Here is a 16,347-nt window from a genome sequence, read left to right as displayed (position 1 = left end):
CAGCAGGAAATTATTAAAAAAAGCTTGAATCTCAAATTTTCCTCCCCACAGTTATTCACTTAAGTGTTTGTGAGGTTTCTGGTTTTAGCTGGAAGCGAAGGAAAAAGACAATTTGGGATTTTAGATGCCTCTTTAAAGGAGCTTAACTAGTATTCCCAAAAATGAGGTTTTTCAGACCATTAGCATGTAAACAATGACAGAGACATCTTTTTTTTTATATCTAATCAATAAAACAGAAACAGCCGAGTTACTAAGTCTAAGAAGTAACAAAAAGTTTTTAGTAAATATGCACTGTAGTTTATACTGTTGCATACACAGTCTATGTAAACCACAAAGTCCCATTCACCGTAATGGGATTCTGCATGATAAGATTTACATTGTAATGATTCTTCCAAAAACAACATGCTGTAAGCCATTTCACAGTTTTTTGCACATTGAAAATATCACACACAGTAGCAATAAAATCATAGCATCTTTAATATGCAAAAATTTGAGAAATGGAATGTCATGTCAATACATTGTAAACCTTTATGCAAAATATCGGTCAATGCATTGACACCGTAGTGGCTCCGTTAGCCGTTACAGTGACAGCATTAAAAACAGAAAATCGTGTTCCATTGACAAAACTCGCATCCAATGCGGTGTCAATGGAAAAACCACAGCAATGCAATTATATATCAGCTCTAAAGAACCAGTACAACCAAAATATCAAATAAATTTTGGGGTAGGGACTGTTCATAGAGTGTGCCGGGGCTTAAGAACAGAAGCATTCTTTTAAGAATCGTGGGCAGCAAGGCTATTTCATTCAAATGCTGCTGTTAAAGAAGAATGAAAACGAATACAAAAAAGCTGTATTAAAACTACATTAAGGCTCTGATTCAAAACATTGGAAAAGAAGAACATCCTGAATCAAGACTACTGTTCATCCTTAGCTTGCTTTACCGTGCTTAGGCATTCAGCCCTTTTAATATGCAAGATAATGCACAACTCGGAGTCAAGCAATGCCTGAACACAATAGAATAAGCCAAAGATAAAATGGCAGCCTTCAGGTCCTGCAAATATGCAGGTTTAAAAATCAGACCCTTAACATTATTTAAAAGTTTCTTTTTTGTATTTATTAAAATACACACCCTTGCAAAATGTATGGCTCATTGAGCGTTTCATAAAACACATACAAGCCTACAACACCAAATTCTTACAATATAAAAGAGACTTCTTTGAAAAGAAGTTCTACTTGATGTCAAAAACCCTGTTTCAAACACAAATCAAATTTGTGTAAGGGCCTTTTCCTAAGCCAGTCACATGGTTCCAGCTATGAAACTGGACCTTGGGACACTGGTCTCCTCACATTTGTTGCATGGAGACTACATTTTTCTTTGTTTTCCATTTTCTAACATAAAAGCTCATTACTGAAATTCAAGTCAACACTGTGTTTAGAGACAATTAAATTCCATACTTCTGGCTCTGCCAGAAATGTAAACATAACATCAATTTTCAGTTCCCTATTATATCTGAAGGGGCAAATTTTAATGTTGTAGGTACTATATCTCCATGGCACACTCCAGTGGGAACCTTGCAAAAGAATCAAACTCTACCATTTCATACCTGCTCCAGGACTGGAGCTGTTTCTTTGTTGCCTTCCTTTTTTTCAGCACCATCTGCAACAACAGCTTTGGATGCCAATAAACCTTAGGAGAAAAATTGCAGAGATTTTTAGTTAGAAGCAGCTTGCAACAAGAATTTGGAGAAAATAAAGAAAAACAGTGAGACAAGAAATATGAACTGCTTATATCTACAACATAATTCTCTCTGAACCGATTCCACACAAAGCTGAACACTTGAAGTTAGAAGAAACAAAAAGTTAAAGAACATTCCTATGACAGTGCCCTTTCACAAAAGGTTCTTCTCTGGCATTTCTACTAACAAGATAAAAATCAGATAATCAATTGTGAAGTAATGTCTCACCATCCTTTCAAGGCCCAAGCACTTGGGCTTTAAAACCAAGTCTACAATACTTAAGTAAATTGAGAGAGCAAAATTATTTACAAACCTTTATCTCTCCCCTTTCCAGTCTTTATAAATTCCCATCAGAAGTTGTATTACTACTTCTTAACTCTAACACGCACAAACCTTTCTCAGACAGAATAAAACAAGGGATTTCATTTCCAAATGAATATTCTCAACAGTGGAGCTCCCAAATTACCTCAACAACAAAACCGTATTGGGAGCAAATACATCTGAATATGTCACTTCATTCATGAACTCATATACAATATCACTACTAATATACATATACAATATCACTAAAAAAAAAAAAAAATCTGTAGAAGACAGGGCAACATAAATATGAGGAAGCTTTTTGTTGGCTAAGCAGACAGCAATAGCTTCAGTTCTGCTTTACACAGTAACTTCAATTACCTAAGTATGCAAAGAAAGAAATGTTCTATGCCATAAGACAAAGCAGAATTGATAAAACCAGAAAAACACAAATTTGAATAAAAGTTACTATTATAATCCTGGGTACGTCAATATATGGGGTGGAGAGTTTAAGTCCTCAAAAATAACTTAAGCTGACAGATCCACAGGACGTTCCTATTGCATTCCATGAAAAAATAGATATGCACAAAATTAATTTACAGTGCACAATGCCCAAGGAATTATAAATTAGTGAAGCCTGGGCTCTCAGGAAGTGGTTAGGACATAAAAAAACCCAACAAAAAACATGCACACGAAAAACAGTGTGGTATTTTGCTAGAGAGCTACCACATTTCAGCATTCCAGAGTAAATAATAGGTGCTTTTTTTCCATTTACTCTTTACATTAAGTTATGCTTCAGTTTACCGGAAAGTAGTGGTGTTTTAAATGAACTTTTTCAGAACACCACATCCATAACAAGAGGTGAAAACTAACTGATCTTACAGCTAAATAGGTTAACCGAAAAGCAGAAACTTAGCCCTATTATATTAACACAAATAAATTATCAGGAAAGATTTTAATTCTGCATTAGGCTTCAGAAAAGATTTAAGTTTCATGGACCTAAATAAACCTTTCTGACTCAAATTACCCTGTTCAAATCAAGTTGCAAAATTAGTAATGTTTTTTATATTGACAACCATGCATATACAATGAAAAACATAAAATAATTTTCAAAAGTAAGTGAAGTAGAGTTTTAAATTGTAAACAACAGTCTATAAGGCAGCTTTTGTGGTTCTACAAACCACAGGCTGCCCAGAGAAGTGGTGGATGCCTCATGACTGACCATGTTCAAGGTCAGGTTGGATGGGGCCTTGAGCAACCCTTGGCAGCGGGACTGGATTAGATGATCTTTAAAGGTCCCTTCCTACCCAAACCATTTTATGACTCTATGATTTTTATTTCTACCTAGACGCTCAGTGCTCAGAAAGTAAAGCCAAGAAACGAACCTAGATTCTGTCAGACGTGAATATTTCCTCCTTCTCTACCCCATTAAGTATCCTTCTAACCAATTACCATGCCTGTAGAAAAGACAAAACAACTCCACAAGCTATTACAGCAGCAGGACTACAGATTCACCACCCCCTGTCAGTAACAGCACGTAAGAGATAAAAAGCATGGGGTGGCATAGTGAACCAGAAGTGGTTTGTTCTGGAAGCTTGCTGCAGATGTTATCTATTCTTTTAGGTACCAACGCTGCAGTAGGCTATGTAGAAGCAAGCATTCCCACAGAGGCAAAAAATTAATTGGAAGATGACATTAATCCATGCTTAGCAGGAGATATCCTTCAGGAAATACAACTTCCCCCAGTGACTGTAGCAGAAGAAAAAGGAACAAAGGAACAACTTTCTTTTGTTGAGTGGTGAGCAAAGACACCAGATGCACCTGTGGCCCTTGTGGCAGACAAGGAGAACCTTCTGCAACAAATACTGAACTGAAATCCAGAAAACAGTTTCCTTCAGACAGCCTCCTACAACCACCTTCTGTGCTCTATTTCCCCAAAACAGCCATAAGACACTTAGAATCATAGAATGGTTTAGGTTGGAAAGGACCTTGAAGATCATCGAGTTCCAAACCCCTGCCATGGTTGCCCAAGGTGACGTCCAGCCTGGCCTTGAACACCTCCAGGGATGGGGCCTCAACAACCTCTCTGGGCAACCTGCTCCAGTGCCTTACAACCCTCAAAGTGAAAAACTTCTTCCTAATGTTTAATCCAAACCTGCCCTCTTCCAGTTTGTATCCATTCCCCCTCGTCCTGTCACTACATGACCTAGTAAAAAGTCCTTCCCCTGCTCTCCTTGGTAAATGAACATTTTCCTAACAGCTATAATGCTTTACAATTCTTTTGTAAGCATTCTGATGGATACACCAGCATGACTCCCAACCTTCCTTCAAATCTAAAAGCTCATGCCGGAGACAGACATGACAATTTACAAGTTTTTCAAGCAGAAAAAATAAGCCCAGAGCAAGAGTGTGACGGTGTGTTCCCCCCACCCAACCTGACCTTTTCCTACAACCCTACCAGTGCCAGTCATGATGGATGCATCTGGTCAAAGGGGATTTGGGGGAAACACAACAGCCCTGGGCTAATTTATGGCAATGTTCCCACCTAACCACAGTGCTGGTCAATGTCCAACCCAAGCCAAATTTTGAAGAAACTAACATCTATGGTCAGTATGCATATATGACCACGAGTCAATCATCTTACCCCCATACACAGTGAACAGCCCAATAACTCTTTTAGCCTTCCTGCACAGCAGTAGGCTGCACACCAGGATCTCCCCTTCAGTAGGGACAGCTCTCAAGGTTATTCCTTGAGTTTCAGAGATTCCTTGCCATAACAGATCCTCAGTGAGTGACTAATAGCACGGTAAACTTTGAAGCTTCACTAAGACTATATCTTAGATTGATTATGCACGTACAATCCTTTAGACATAAACCATTGACCAAGTCCGGGACTAGGATTGGATCCAGCTGCACCCAGACGCCTCTCCGAGGAGTTTGGAAAGCCAGGGAGTCCTCTCTGAACCTCGTGACTCAACAGGAGGGTCTCCCTGACAGCTCTGTCTGACCCTGTCCTCTATGCAGTATATAATCAAGTGTACCTTGCCATCAAATCTCATTAAACCACTGTCACATTTAATAAACTTTGTTAAATCCCCGTTTTCTATCAATAAATATATTGCTGTTTCTCTCTGAGTGAATTGCATCACTCCACCCGCAACAAAGTTTGATCATCAGGAGTTACATTTTCAAACTATTCTATTACATGCAACAATAAAAACTCTACTACAGTATGAGTTGCAGAAGTGTGTTAATTTGACAACAGTTACACAAAGCAACTACCAAGCATGAAAGATTTCATCTTGCAATTAAAAGTATTAATTCACTTTCACTGAATGGTAACACATTCTCTCCTAGCGGAGTATGCTTTCACAGACAGAGACAAACACTGTTTTTAGAATGATAATGAAGTCAATGGCTGCAACATTATGTTTTCTGATTATTCAGTTCAGTCCATATGAGCCCACCCAACTGCTATTATTCTCACAAAGCTCATTAGGAAAGGAGAATCTATTCACAAGCACAGAAAAATACAATTTCTTAGAGGTATAGGTTTTTCAGCTGGTTTTGGTATCTTCTGCTACTAATTGCTATAGGAAAGAAATAACAGGGCTCTGTAAATATATATCAGTAGTATACGTCTTAACTCTACTGCTCATGACAGCAATTAAATTGGGACTTAACTGAGGGTGTATGCAGTATGGGCAAAGGACAGTAGAAATGAGGCTGATAAATCAGACATCTGTTAAGTAAACGCAGTATCAAATAAGAAGCCTTCCAGGAAAGAAAATCCTGGAGGCACAAGATGGGTTTTTCTAAAGACTGCTTCCTTCATATCATGTGCCGCACTGGCCCATTTCGTTTATTTTCTCCTTTACATTGAAGTACTGATTGAGAGACTGAAATGGAACCACACTCATAAGAAAAATTACTAACATCCTCCACTGCTGACCTATGAAAGGTTAGATCAGCCAAAACAAGTCTGGAAAAAAAAAAAAAAACCACACCAAAACCCCTCATCACACAGTTTAGTAAATCAGGTTCTTTTTACCTTATAGAAACAAGTAAGACTTTTTGTATGAACAAACATACACCATCTACTACAACAAACAAACAAAAATCCCCTCTTATCTGTAACACACAAAAGTTTGTCAGACTTCAGGCACAATATTTACTAGAAGAATGAGTGGAAGGCATTTCCATCTTACTGTCTGTCCAAAGGCCCCTCTGTTAAAGGGGGAGACTTCCCAATTTTTTTTTCCACCCAGATTATGAAAAGCACCTGATACTTTCCCAACACACATACAAACATATTACCTCATCCTAAATACTGACAGGATCATGCTGGCAACACAATTTGCTTATTGGGAGGCACAGGGTAGGGAGGATACAAATTGAAATAATTTTTCCACAATTAAGTAAATTTCTATTAAGTTTTGGAATAAAACGCAACTTTTAAAGATAAAACCGATTATCTATTATTCCATTTCCTGTTGTATAAAATGTACTCTATAGCTGTAAACTTGTTTTCCATTAATACCTCTGAGTAATAAATGTAGGGAATGAACACTTTACACACCAAAAAAAGCCTTTTTAGATCTTCATTGCTTCAATTTGTAGCTAGGCTTGTATACTTTTAAATGACATACTGTAAACTCTTTTCAGCAACAGTTTTACTTTATGACAAACTATGACAAAACATTTAGTTTTTCCACAGCTAACAAACGCTTTAATTTGCAGTGGTGGTACATAACTCATGACCATGTTATGAATTTGTACAAACCCCAAATTCACTCGATAATGAAGAAAATTGTGCAGCTGGAGTTAAAATATACTCAAGAAAGTCATCAGTTCAGGATGGTTACATTCCTAGAAAGCTAAAAAGACCAAGTCAAGTCCGAGACCATCTTCTGAATTCCTGAACAAGGTAGGTTTTATTACCATTTATAGATTCCAAGTAAAAGACTGTAGTGAATACCTGGCCATGAATGTGCTTTTGTCAAGCTACTTTAGTACCTTATATGTAAGCACGTATATTTCACTACATTAAAAAGGAAAAATGTCAATAATTAAAAAAAGCATTTTACCAGTGATCTTGTTAAGACGAGCTCTCTTGGCCTGAAATGAGTTGCCTAGATTACTTTTCCTCTTGTGTGATAGCGTGCTTTCTGCCTGCACAAAGGCCATCTTTGGAACATCCACTACAGGAAATCCTACTTTTAAACAGAAGAGAAATCTAATAAACTCACATTTCATAAATACACCCAAAATACTCAAGTATTTCAGCACTGCTATTAGAATACTGCAGTAAAGTAACTTTAAAATTCTATTAAAAATGAAAATGACACATTCTTAAGATTTATTATTACACACACTGATGCATTAGATGCAGATTACCTCAAAATTTCTAGCTTTTACTCATTATGAGAAATGTAGTATTAAAGACTATTGCAAACAAATTCTTGTCAAACGAGAAATAGTTTCAAACATCCCTGAATATGGATATATCATCCATACTGGAATATTTTTTCTTATAACAGAATCAGAGATGATCTCACAGATAATAGAAGAAGCAGGAATATGAACAAAAGTATACAATGAAGTCATTAAAAAAAACCCACCTGTATTCCACTCTTTTTAGAGCTAGTTAGAAGTTTTGCACAAGCAGTAAATTCTGACTGAAGTGATAAAAATTGTTTCTGATGTTATGTATCACTAAGTTATCACAATAGCAAATGAGACATCTTCCTCCAAAAATACTAGTTCTTATTTAACTGCAAAATTAACATCAAGAATTCTACTTCAACATTACAGAAAAACCTATTTTATCTTGTATAGAATTTTTTACCAAATGTGTCACTAGATGTAGGCTCCTCTTCCTTTTTTTGGACTTCCTGCATGATTGCAGAGGTTGAGGTTTCTTCCTTTTTTGAAGGAACTTTTAGCCATTTTCTGTCCTCTTTATCTTTATTGCTGTTTGCGCTGGTTCTAGGTTTACTTCCTGCTTTGTTCTTGGCCGCTGCTGCAGCAGCGGCTTTGACCAAAGCTATCCAATCCTCCAAAAAGGAAAACATGGTAAGTAAGTATTAAAAAGTGCCCGAGATTCAAACAAAACATACTTATAAACCCAGTGAAAGTTTATCTAGAAACATTCAAGAGCAGTTGAATTTATTTTTATGGTTACTACTCAAAGAGTGCTAAAATGAGTTTCCCAAGTTGCCTAAATAAACTTGAAGTACTATCAGTATGCCACATGGATAAAAAGCAAAAAGAAAAAACCTTCAAAAGCACACTACGTATAGAATTCTGGCTGCACGCGTTCCCTGCTATCTATTTTATGTGTCCTAGCTTTAGAAACCCAGGAGCTCCCAAACCCAGAACACTGACTGTTTTCTTACCCTTCCGGCTGTGAAATACATCAATTCCATTGTTGCTCAAATTTAACTATTATTCAAAACTACAATCGACTCAAAGCATGGTCCAGTCAGCTGCATGATTGGGCAGAGTTCTTCCTGAATTAAATTGATAAAGCAGGGACAACTCTTTTTGAATTATATCTGTGTTTCTAGAATAAGTACAGATAGCACTCTTTTCATATTGCACATTACACGTTTCATTCAATAATTTCAATAAAGCGCTCTATAACATGACTGAATTTCACAATCCACATTTAAGGTAACAGAAGTGCCATTTTGGATAATGACTTATTTGATCATACAGAAACATCCAAGGAGTGAACAACAGAACATACAGCCCTAATTCATCTACTCCTTGGCACGTAGACAAAGTCTAGCCACCTGTAAGTCAACAGAGAGAACTAAATACTTCCAAGGCTGAGACAAGCTCTTTCCACTAGTTCGGAGCGATCAGACTCCTGCCTTACGTCTCCTGAATGTCAGGGATCAATCTGATTGCAAAAAATTAAACTTGATCCTTTTTACTAAAGTATTTTTTTAAATTTTCTTTAACATCAAGGTACAGAATATTTTCATGGAGAAGTTACATGTGATATAAAACCCAATAGCAATGTTCAACCTTCAGCAGTAAAATTAAGCAACTGAGTGTTTTGAACAACAATTAATTTACTACATGGCAACTTGGCTACAAGAGTATTTGCAGATTTGTACTACCACATATAAAAAAGCTATGATACAGACTATTTTTTTGTCTAGTTTCATAAATAGTCTAGTTTTTACAAATAGTAATACTTTTTTTTCCCCCCAACTGTGAACAGACTATATTTTATTCTGGACTGTTTCCTTGTTGTTATGTTATCATGTGAGGTACCTAAAGTGTCTTGATTTTATAAATCTTGTTTCAACGCAGCTTTTCCCTCACTCATTATGTATTATAAGTCTTTCCAATTTTTGTCCTACTGAGGTTTATTTGCCTCCTTTGATGTAAGAGAAAAGCATAACACAAAATACAAAGCATTACTTTCTCGTATTATGCTTTTCCTTTTCTATAGCTGAGTACTTTTAAATCTGTTTTCCATAGGTTATGCTTCTACAGTGCACCAAGCTACGTACTTTAAAACGCCAACAGTTTTGACTCCCCTAAGATGAAGTGTTCTGTATCCAAACTGTCAACGCAAGATGCATATACTCAGTCTAGCTAGCAGCAGGAGAGTTTGGAAGCGCTTTGGCAATGCTTACACAACAGGCAACTACCAAGGCCATTTGGTGACGTGCCAGCCACAACGAGCGTGTCTAAATGCCAGCTGCATAGTCAATCAAAAACACACATACCTCTTTTTTGGCCAGCCAAAACGAGCACACACATTAGCTCCAGTCCATCCAGAGCCTTGCCCATCCAGCAGGACAAAAAGAGGATTGAGCTATTTGTGCTGGTGAGGAGTTAGGAGACCTGAGAGTAGAAGTCTTACACTGTACCCTGGCCAAGGGATGAAGAGGATCAGTAACATGGCTGGAGCTTGGATCTTACCATAAAAGTGGGAAGCAAAGGAAGGGCAGCCTGCATCAAAACAGCTTCTGAACAGCATTTTAGTTTTCAGGCAAGCTAAGCACCCTGAAATCAGAAGCTTTCCAAAGATATCGAGCTTCAAGGACCGCAATGAACTAAGTAGCCTGTTCTAACGGTAGCTGTTCTGGTGCAAGATGAAGGGGTTTTTTTGTTTGCATTTTATTTCATTGTTTGGATACTTTCCTTAAGACACAGAGCTTACAAAGGGTAGCAGGATACATGTAACAATGAAGGAAACAAAGGTTAAACATTCAGAAGCCAGAGCAGAGAGACATTCATTATGGTGATAGTTATACTTTTTTTTTTCTAGAGTAACACATGAATTCAAACTCAGTGAAGAGAACCTTGAGCAGGGAGATGGACAAGATTATCAAGAGGTCCCTTCCAACTGCAACAATTCTGTGATTCTGAATTGGCCAGAAACTCTGTGGGTCTGTTTTTATTCTGGCTCCAGCGTACATATATAGTCACTGAAGTGACACAAGTAATTCCTGCTTTTTAACCTTGAACCCCTGCAGAGTGATTGCTCAGCTGCACAGCTCCTGATATGTGAGAACTATTTTGTATCTAAGATGCTAATGTGATTATATTTCTTTTGAAGAGCACAGGAACTCTTCCTTTAAAAACATGCGCTGGTGCTTTTATCAGAATTTTTAGAAAAATTTAACAAAAGATGGGAGAATAACAGTGGAAGCCTAAAACACAATGAATTCTGAAATGGAATTCTCAGGGCCGTTGTAAAATATCTACTCTGTCAACCATAATAGCAGGACACTAAATGTCATAGATATCCGAGAAATTACTAGCAAATCTTTAACAGCAGGACTTCTCCCCAGAGCATTCAGTATACACAAAGCCAAGGGCCCAAATATGAACACATCCCATATTAATAAACTAAAAGCAAAATCCTCCTAAGAGAAGTTCTCTCTATTTGTCCCTCATGTCCTGACATTGTCGCTCTATTGGCTGTGGTTTTGTAACCCTGCACCAGTTACTCCACACCATCCAGCCCGATTTCCCACTTCCCACAGTATCTCGCCCCAGTGTAAGTTTCTCATGTACATATATATAGCTTTAAAATAACATATATTTCCCTGTTTTCTTATTCTTACTAAAATTCATCTTTCAAGTAAGCTGAGAAATTTGACAGGAGAGAAGTAATGGGACATGGTAGTTAGAAGACAAAACATTACTTTATCACTATTGAGGAAAACCGTCATTATGCTAATTAGATTCACTAAATCAAAACACAGGAAATTGCACGATCAAGAAATATGTTAGTAGAAATTACCCAATAGCCTTATACATCAATTGGCTAAACCACTTGTATTTTAAAATATTCCTTTGCATAAGCTTAAACCTGCAACAGTAGGAAGGCAAAACCCAGAATCAGTTCTAAAAACCAACCCTTGTGCCAATACCAGAATTCACACACACATCGTTCTCCCTTCACCTGCCTACAATTACCACCTTTTTGCTTCTCTACAGTACTAAAGAAGTTTTTCCTCTCCTGACACATCACAACTCCCAATGCCCACACATTCATACATACACATACATAAAACATCAGTCTATGGACTGGCTGATTCCACATCAAGCCTGGAATCCTTACCCTCACCTTTCAATTCTAAACAGTCTGCCCCACCTACATCTTGGCTCACATTGTCTCCTGTCACATCTTCTTTTTTCCTCTGTCCCAATCGCAAATCCATGCTTTTTCCTCAGCTTCCTCTTCCTGTGTGCCAAGTCCCCTCCCTCTCCTTCAAAACCCTCCTCAAAACTCACTTCTTTTGGTTCGATTTCCGTCACTAATCTCAGCTCCGGCGCTATCTGCTCCCTCTCGCGCGCCTAATTATATCGAAGATAAAACAAAAAACATGAAACAGAAAAAGTAAGTTATCCAAATACTTCATATGTGCTCTCACAAGGGCAGTCTCAATATCCCCATCCTTTTTTATTTTCTCTGTACTACGTTAGCCAGATTTCTGTGATTTCAATTAATTTGCGCTTATGTGCAGAGCAACCTAACCTATAGTTCCATTGCATTGAACCACACAAGTATTTTCCACCCTTTAAAAATTTTGCCTTTCCACCCTCACAGCTGAGTCTTATTAAAACACAATTCTGCTGCAACTCAAAAATAGTTTGAGCTTTACAGTGTTTACAATCTCTTCCTTTAAGACACACTAAGCTCAAATCAAAGAATTAACTAAACTAGTCTAGATCTGTCTTTCTCGATGTAATTCAAATTCTGCAGGCTTAACGCACAACTTCCAAACAGATCTTACATTTGTTAAATTTGCTAATGCCCTAGAACTTGAAGTATCTTAAGCTTACACTCATCTCTTGAAATGTGTTTTTTCTTTGGAAACAGACAAAACCAAGACATAGGTTTAAATTAAGCATGAAGTTTTGGATCTGCCAACTCCACTATTTTTCAAATCAAGTTATATTCTTGGGGTTTTTTTAGTATTTATATAATTTTTAGTAAGTGTCTTCTTATAAAATAAATAATGCAAAAAATCTCAAAACATTCATTTGAGTTACAGGATTGTAGAAAGCTCAGTTTCAGACAACTGATTTTCAAGCCAAATCTTAGATCACATTTTTATTCCTAAAAACCACAAAAATATTTTGAAAAACAAACATTTTGCCACAGCATAATGATGTAGGAGATGTTGCAGAAAAAGTATCTTCGCCTTTGAAAGCTTCAGAACTTCATGCCTAACTATTTTGCAAAATGAAATTCTAAGACTAATATCAATTAGCATTATAGAAAGCATAATTAGCGTTGTTCTTGCTGCAAGACAACTTAAAAATGCTTAAATTCATCTCAAAGTATAAATTTGGTCCCCTTATTCTTTCTCAAGACTTCATTGAAGCCACCTATGTTCAGCCCCTGAGATGCATGAGACTGACTCCATAACTCTCAACTACTGAGAAAAATTAGAAATACTAGATGAGCTGAACTGCCACCAAGCATGTCTGAACATCAAAATGGTTGCTCAGAAATGGATTTACTATTTTTGTTTAAGCTGAAGATGCCTGTGGCCTAAGAGTAGTAACTCAAGAGTAGACACAACATAGCTCCCTAGAAAAAGCACAGGACCGAGTAAGGTACTTTACGTTGTCACAGAAGGGCTGTTTCAGTTCAGTCACAACCACATTACCCATGATTTCCTTTTTATGAAGTTAAATGAAATACTCCAGCTTCCTAACTTACTGTCATACTGAAAATAGTTTGAAATATTACGTTCTAGTTCAGCAGAGTTACTGTAAAACTGCAGCAAGAAGCCAGTGTTAGCGCAACTACGGATTTCAGTTTAATCTCGTTAAGGAAACATAGTTTAAATAGCGCAGTGTTGCCTGTGTTTTTTGCACAGATGATCAATCCCAGTATACAGCTACCCATAACCTGGAGGCCAGGATACAGAAACGTTTTCAAGCCTTTTCGCTTATCCATCTGCCCTCGTCATGATCTGTGTGGTTACAATAGTAATTATGAAATACTTGGATTTCATTTGCCAAATTAGAAAGAGTATTCTAAAGAAAACTGGGAGCAAATAAGAACAGTTTTTTTCACATTTCTTGTCACCCAGTCTTTAATAATTTCAGTGGAGTAATTCCTCATTAACTGTGAGAATACAGTTACCATGCAAGATAAATGCAATGGTATTTCCATTGAAAGCATGTAACAGTTTTCAATGTTGTTTTTCTTTTGCAAGTAAAGATATGCCTAGTGACTAAATGATCTCTACTTCACAGCCTTCCTCTATTTCTACTCAGCATCTCTTCTTTAACAGCAACTGGACATTATCAGAGATAAAGAAATACTTATCTGTCTGAATCCCCAGAAGTTCTGATACAGGGGAGAAAACCCCCACAGAACAGTCACATTAATAAGAACGTGGGCAAAAAGCTACAACAGTAGCAAACAAAAGAGATGGGGCGAGGAATAAATAAATCGATCGCCAGCACAGACTACTGACAAGCTCAACTATTTTCTGAAAGGACACCAGAAGGAAAAGTCTCTGGATGCCCCTGGTTTTATAAACACTGCAAGACAAAACTCTGGGAACAGATTAGTCGGCAATGGAATGTGTGGCAGCTAGACATTTCAGGTAGCAGCAAGACTACTTGAGCAGCACACTCTGGGGCATCATCCATAAAACTGGTGAAGCAAGGCCGTGCAGAACCTAAAGTAAAGACTGTAATCTAAAGCTAGTTGTGCTAAATGACATTTATTAAAGATATTAAAAAAATAGTCAATATAAAACCTAACAAAGATACCTAAAGTATTCTTACCTGCCCTTTTGCATCCTCTGGCATAGATTTGATATGCATCCTCTTAAGACATCTAATAACACCATCATAGAACTGTACTGTGAAAGTTCCTAGAAAAGGATTGATGTAATCACTACGAGTAGTTAAGAAACAAACACACCTTGTTACTACGAAAGCTTTAGCAATGTGTTTTTGTAGGCTATATGAACAAAGTAAATAGGTGTTACCTACAGTCAAGACCAAAAATTTTAAGAAAAATAAATGACAGCCTCAATAAAACCCTGCTTTTATATAGTTGCTCTTTGTCCACTTGGAAAATTTCAAGCATGTTTAAGCTACCGTGTCATTTTTGCTCATAATTCATTGGAAGAATTATGTAATATTTAAGTTGCCACAACAGGGAAACAAATTCACAATCAAATCCTCATTTGCTCTAAACTACAGTAAAAACTAACTTCTACTTATGTTCATTAAAAAATATCACCCCACTGTGAAGTACTGCATCTAAATTGTTTCTTTATTTCCCTATTTCCATCGTTTTTCTTCAATTTCAACAGAAATTTCAAAAGACCTACCATTCCTAAAACAATTACACAAATTTAAATGTATCACTAGCCCAAACCAACAATAGTAGAAAATACGCATAACACCGTGCACAAGATACTCTTCTCATCACTGAGGAAACATTAAGGTTTCTGTCTTCCAGGAGAAATTACAATTGTTTAATTTCACACAGATAAAAGACAAACTTCTTACTAAGTTTGACAGAATAGAAACATTTTCACTTAATATTTAGGCAGGGAGGAAAACTTTATATGCATGTCAATTTTTTAAGCAGACTACAGCTACAGCACAGCATATGGAAAGAGTCCTCACGAATGGACCATACATGAATACATACCTTCTTTATTAATTGCTTCAATCTTTGCAGGGTAATATCGACAGTCTGTCCAACGAGCTAGGACTTCTTCTCCAGGTTTAAAATCCTATTTTAGACAAATTTAGTCATTAATATTTTAATCATTTAGATTTTTTCCTAAAAAGAATTAAACATTAAATGCTAAAGAGATTTAATGCAGGGAACTAAGTAGCACCGTTTACAAAAAAAAAAAAAAGCCAAAGACAAAATAAATGTGCTACTTACAACAAATTCTTCATCATCTTTCAGCCCCTCTTTCCTTAACGCTGGTCTTTCCAAGGGTCGCAACCTGTTGCTGTCCCAGTAAATCCACTCATCGTAGCGATGACTCCAACGTTCAAAATGGACTAACATCTTCCCCTCTTCATAATCTATTTTCTCAATACGAGATGGATACCTTGAATGATAAATGTGAAGTGATAAATGCCAAAGCTTTTTCCAGGGTTATTTTCTTGCATACAACAAACGGTGCTTACATGACCATTCAGAAAGTTATACTGGCACCTTGTATTGCAAAATCTCCAAGTCTGAAAAAGAAGAAGTTATTAAAATGATAGTAGGATAACACTTATTTTTAAGAGTTATCTATACACATCAGTGATACAGATGATTATACACAAATTTACACCTCAGACTCCCAGACCAAGACTGCCAGAAACTGGCATTAGAAGATCGTGCTTATCAGTTTTAAAACCTGCGTTTCTTTAAAGCAAAATCTTGTAAGAGGTTTAACTTGCTTGGGGATGGGAAGGATATAAAATGGTTTCAGAAGCACATTAATTACTTTTATCTTATGAAATGTTTCAAACTATACCATTGATTCCAGATAAATCCACGCAACTAATCAAACCCAGAGTCAAGAGAACATTCTTACTTAATCTAAGTGGCTTATTAATTGATAGATCAAATTCCACAATTTCACTGCCATTAAATTTGATTCATAGTAACTATTTTTTCATAGTCATCTCTGTTACTGCACGTGCACTAAAATAAATATGTCAGTCTAAATTAACATGTGGATTTTACTCTCAAACATTAGTTCTACTGGGCACATATAATCAGGACCGAGCTGCAACCAGATCCAGTCTTAGGATCTAATTTTGGGTGTGTCATAGATATAGATA

The 16,347-nt window shown here is 36.8% G+C and overlaps 1 protein-coding gene across 1 annotated transcript in view; it reads right to left on the bottom strand.

The window, feature by feature from the left end:
* PHF20L1 (PHD finger protein 20-like 1) overlaps positions 1-16,347 on the bottom strand; it is a 55,127-nt gene that overhangs the window by 31,043 nt on the left and 7,737 nt on the right. Inside the window, exons 2-7 of the mRNA XM_009881020.1 lie at positions 15,449-15,620; positions 15,206-15,290; positions 14,326-14,414; positions 7,886-8,093; positions 7,125-7,250; positions 1,606-1,688 (exon numbers count right to left, since the gene is read on the bottom strand). Coding sequence (XP_009879322.1) covers positions 1,606-1,688; positions 7,125-7,250; positions 7,886-8,093; positions 14,326-14,414; positions 15,206-15,290; positions 15,449-15,620 — 763 coding nt within the window. The remainder of the gene's footprint in view (positions 1-1,605; positions 1,689-7,124; positions 7,251-7,885; positions 8,094-14,325; positions 14,415-15,205; positions 15,291-15,448; positions 15,621-16,347) is intronic.

The sequence above is a fragment of the Charadrius vociferus genome, unplaced genomic scaffold (genome assembly GCF_000708025.1).
Source record: "Charadrius vociferus isolate BGI_N301 unplaced genomic scaffold, ASM70802v2 scaffold2, whole genome shotgun sequence".
Classification (NCBI taxonomy): Eukaryota; Metazoa; Chordata; class Aves; order Charadriiformes; family Charadriidae; genus Charadrius; species Charadrius vociferus.
This window is presented reverse-complemented; position numbering and strand designations above follow the sequence as displayed.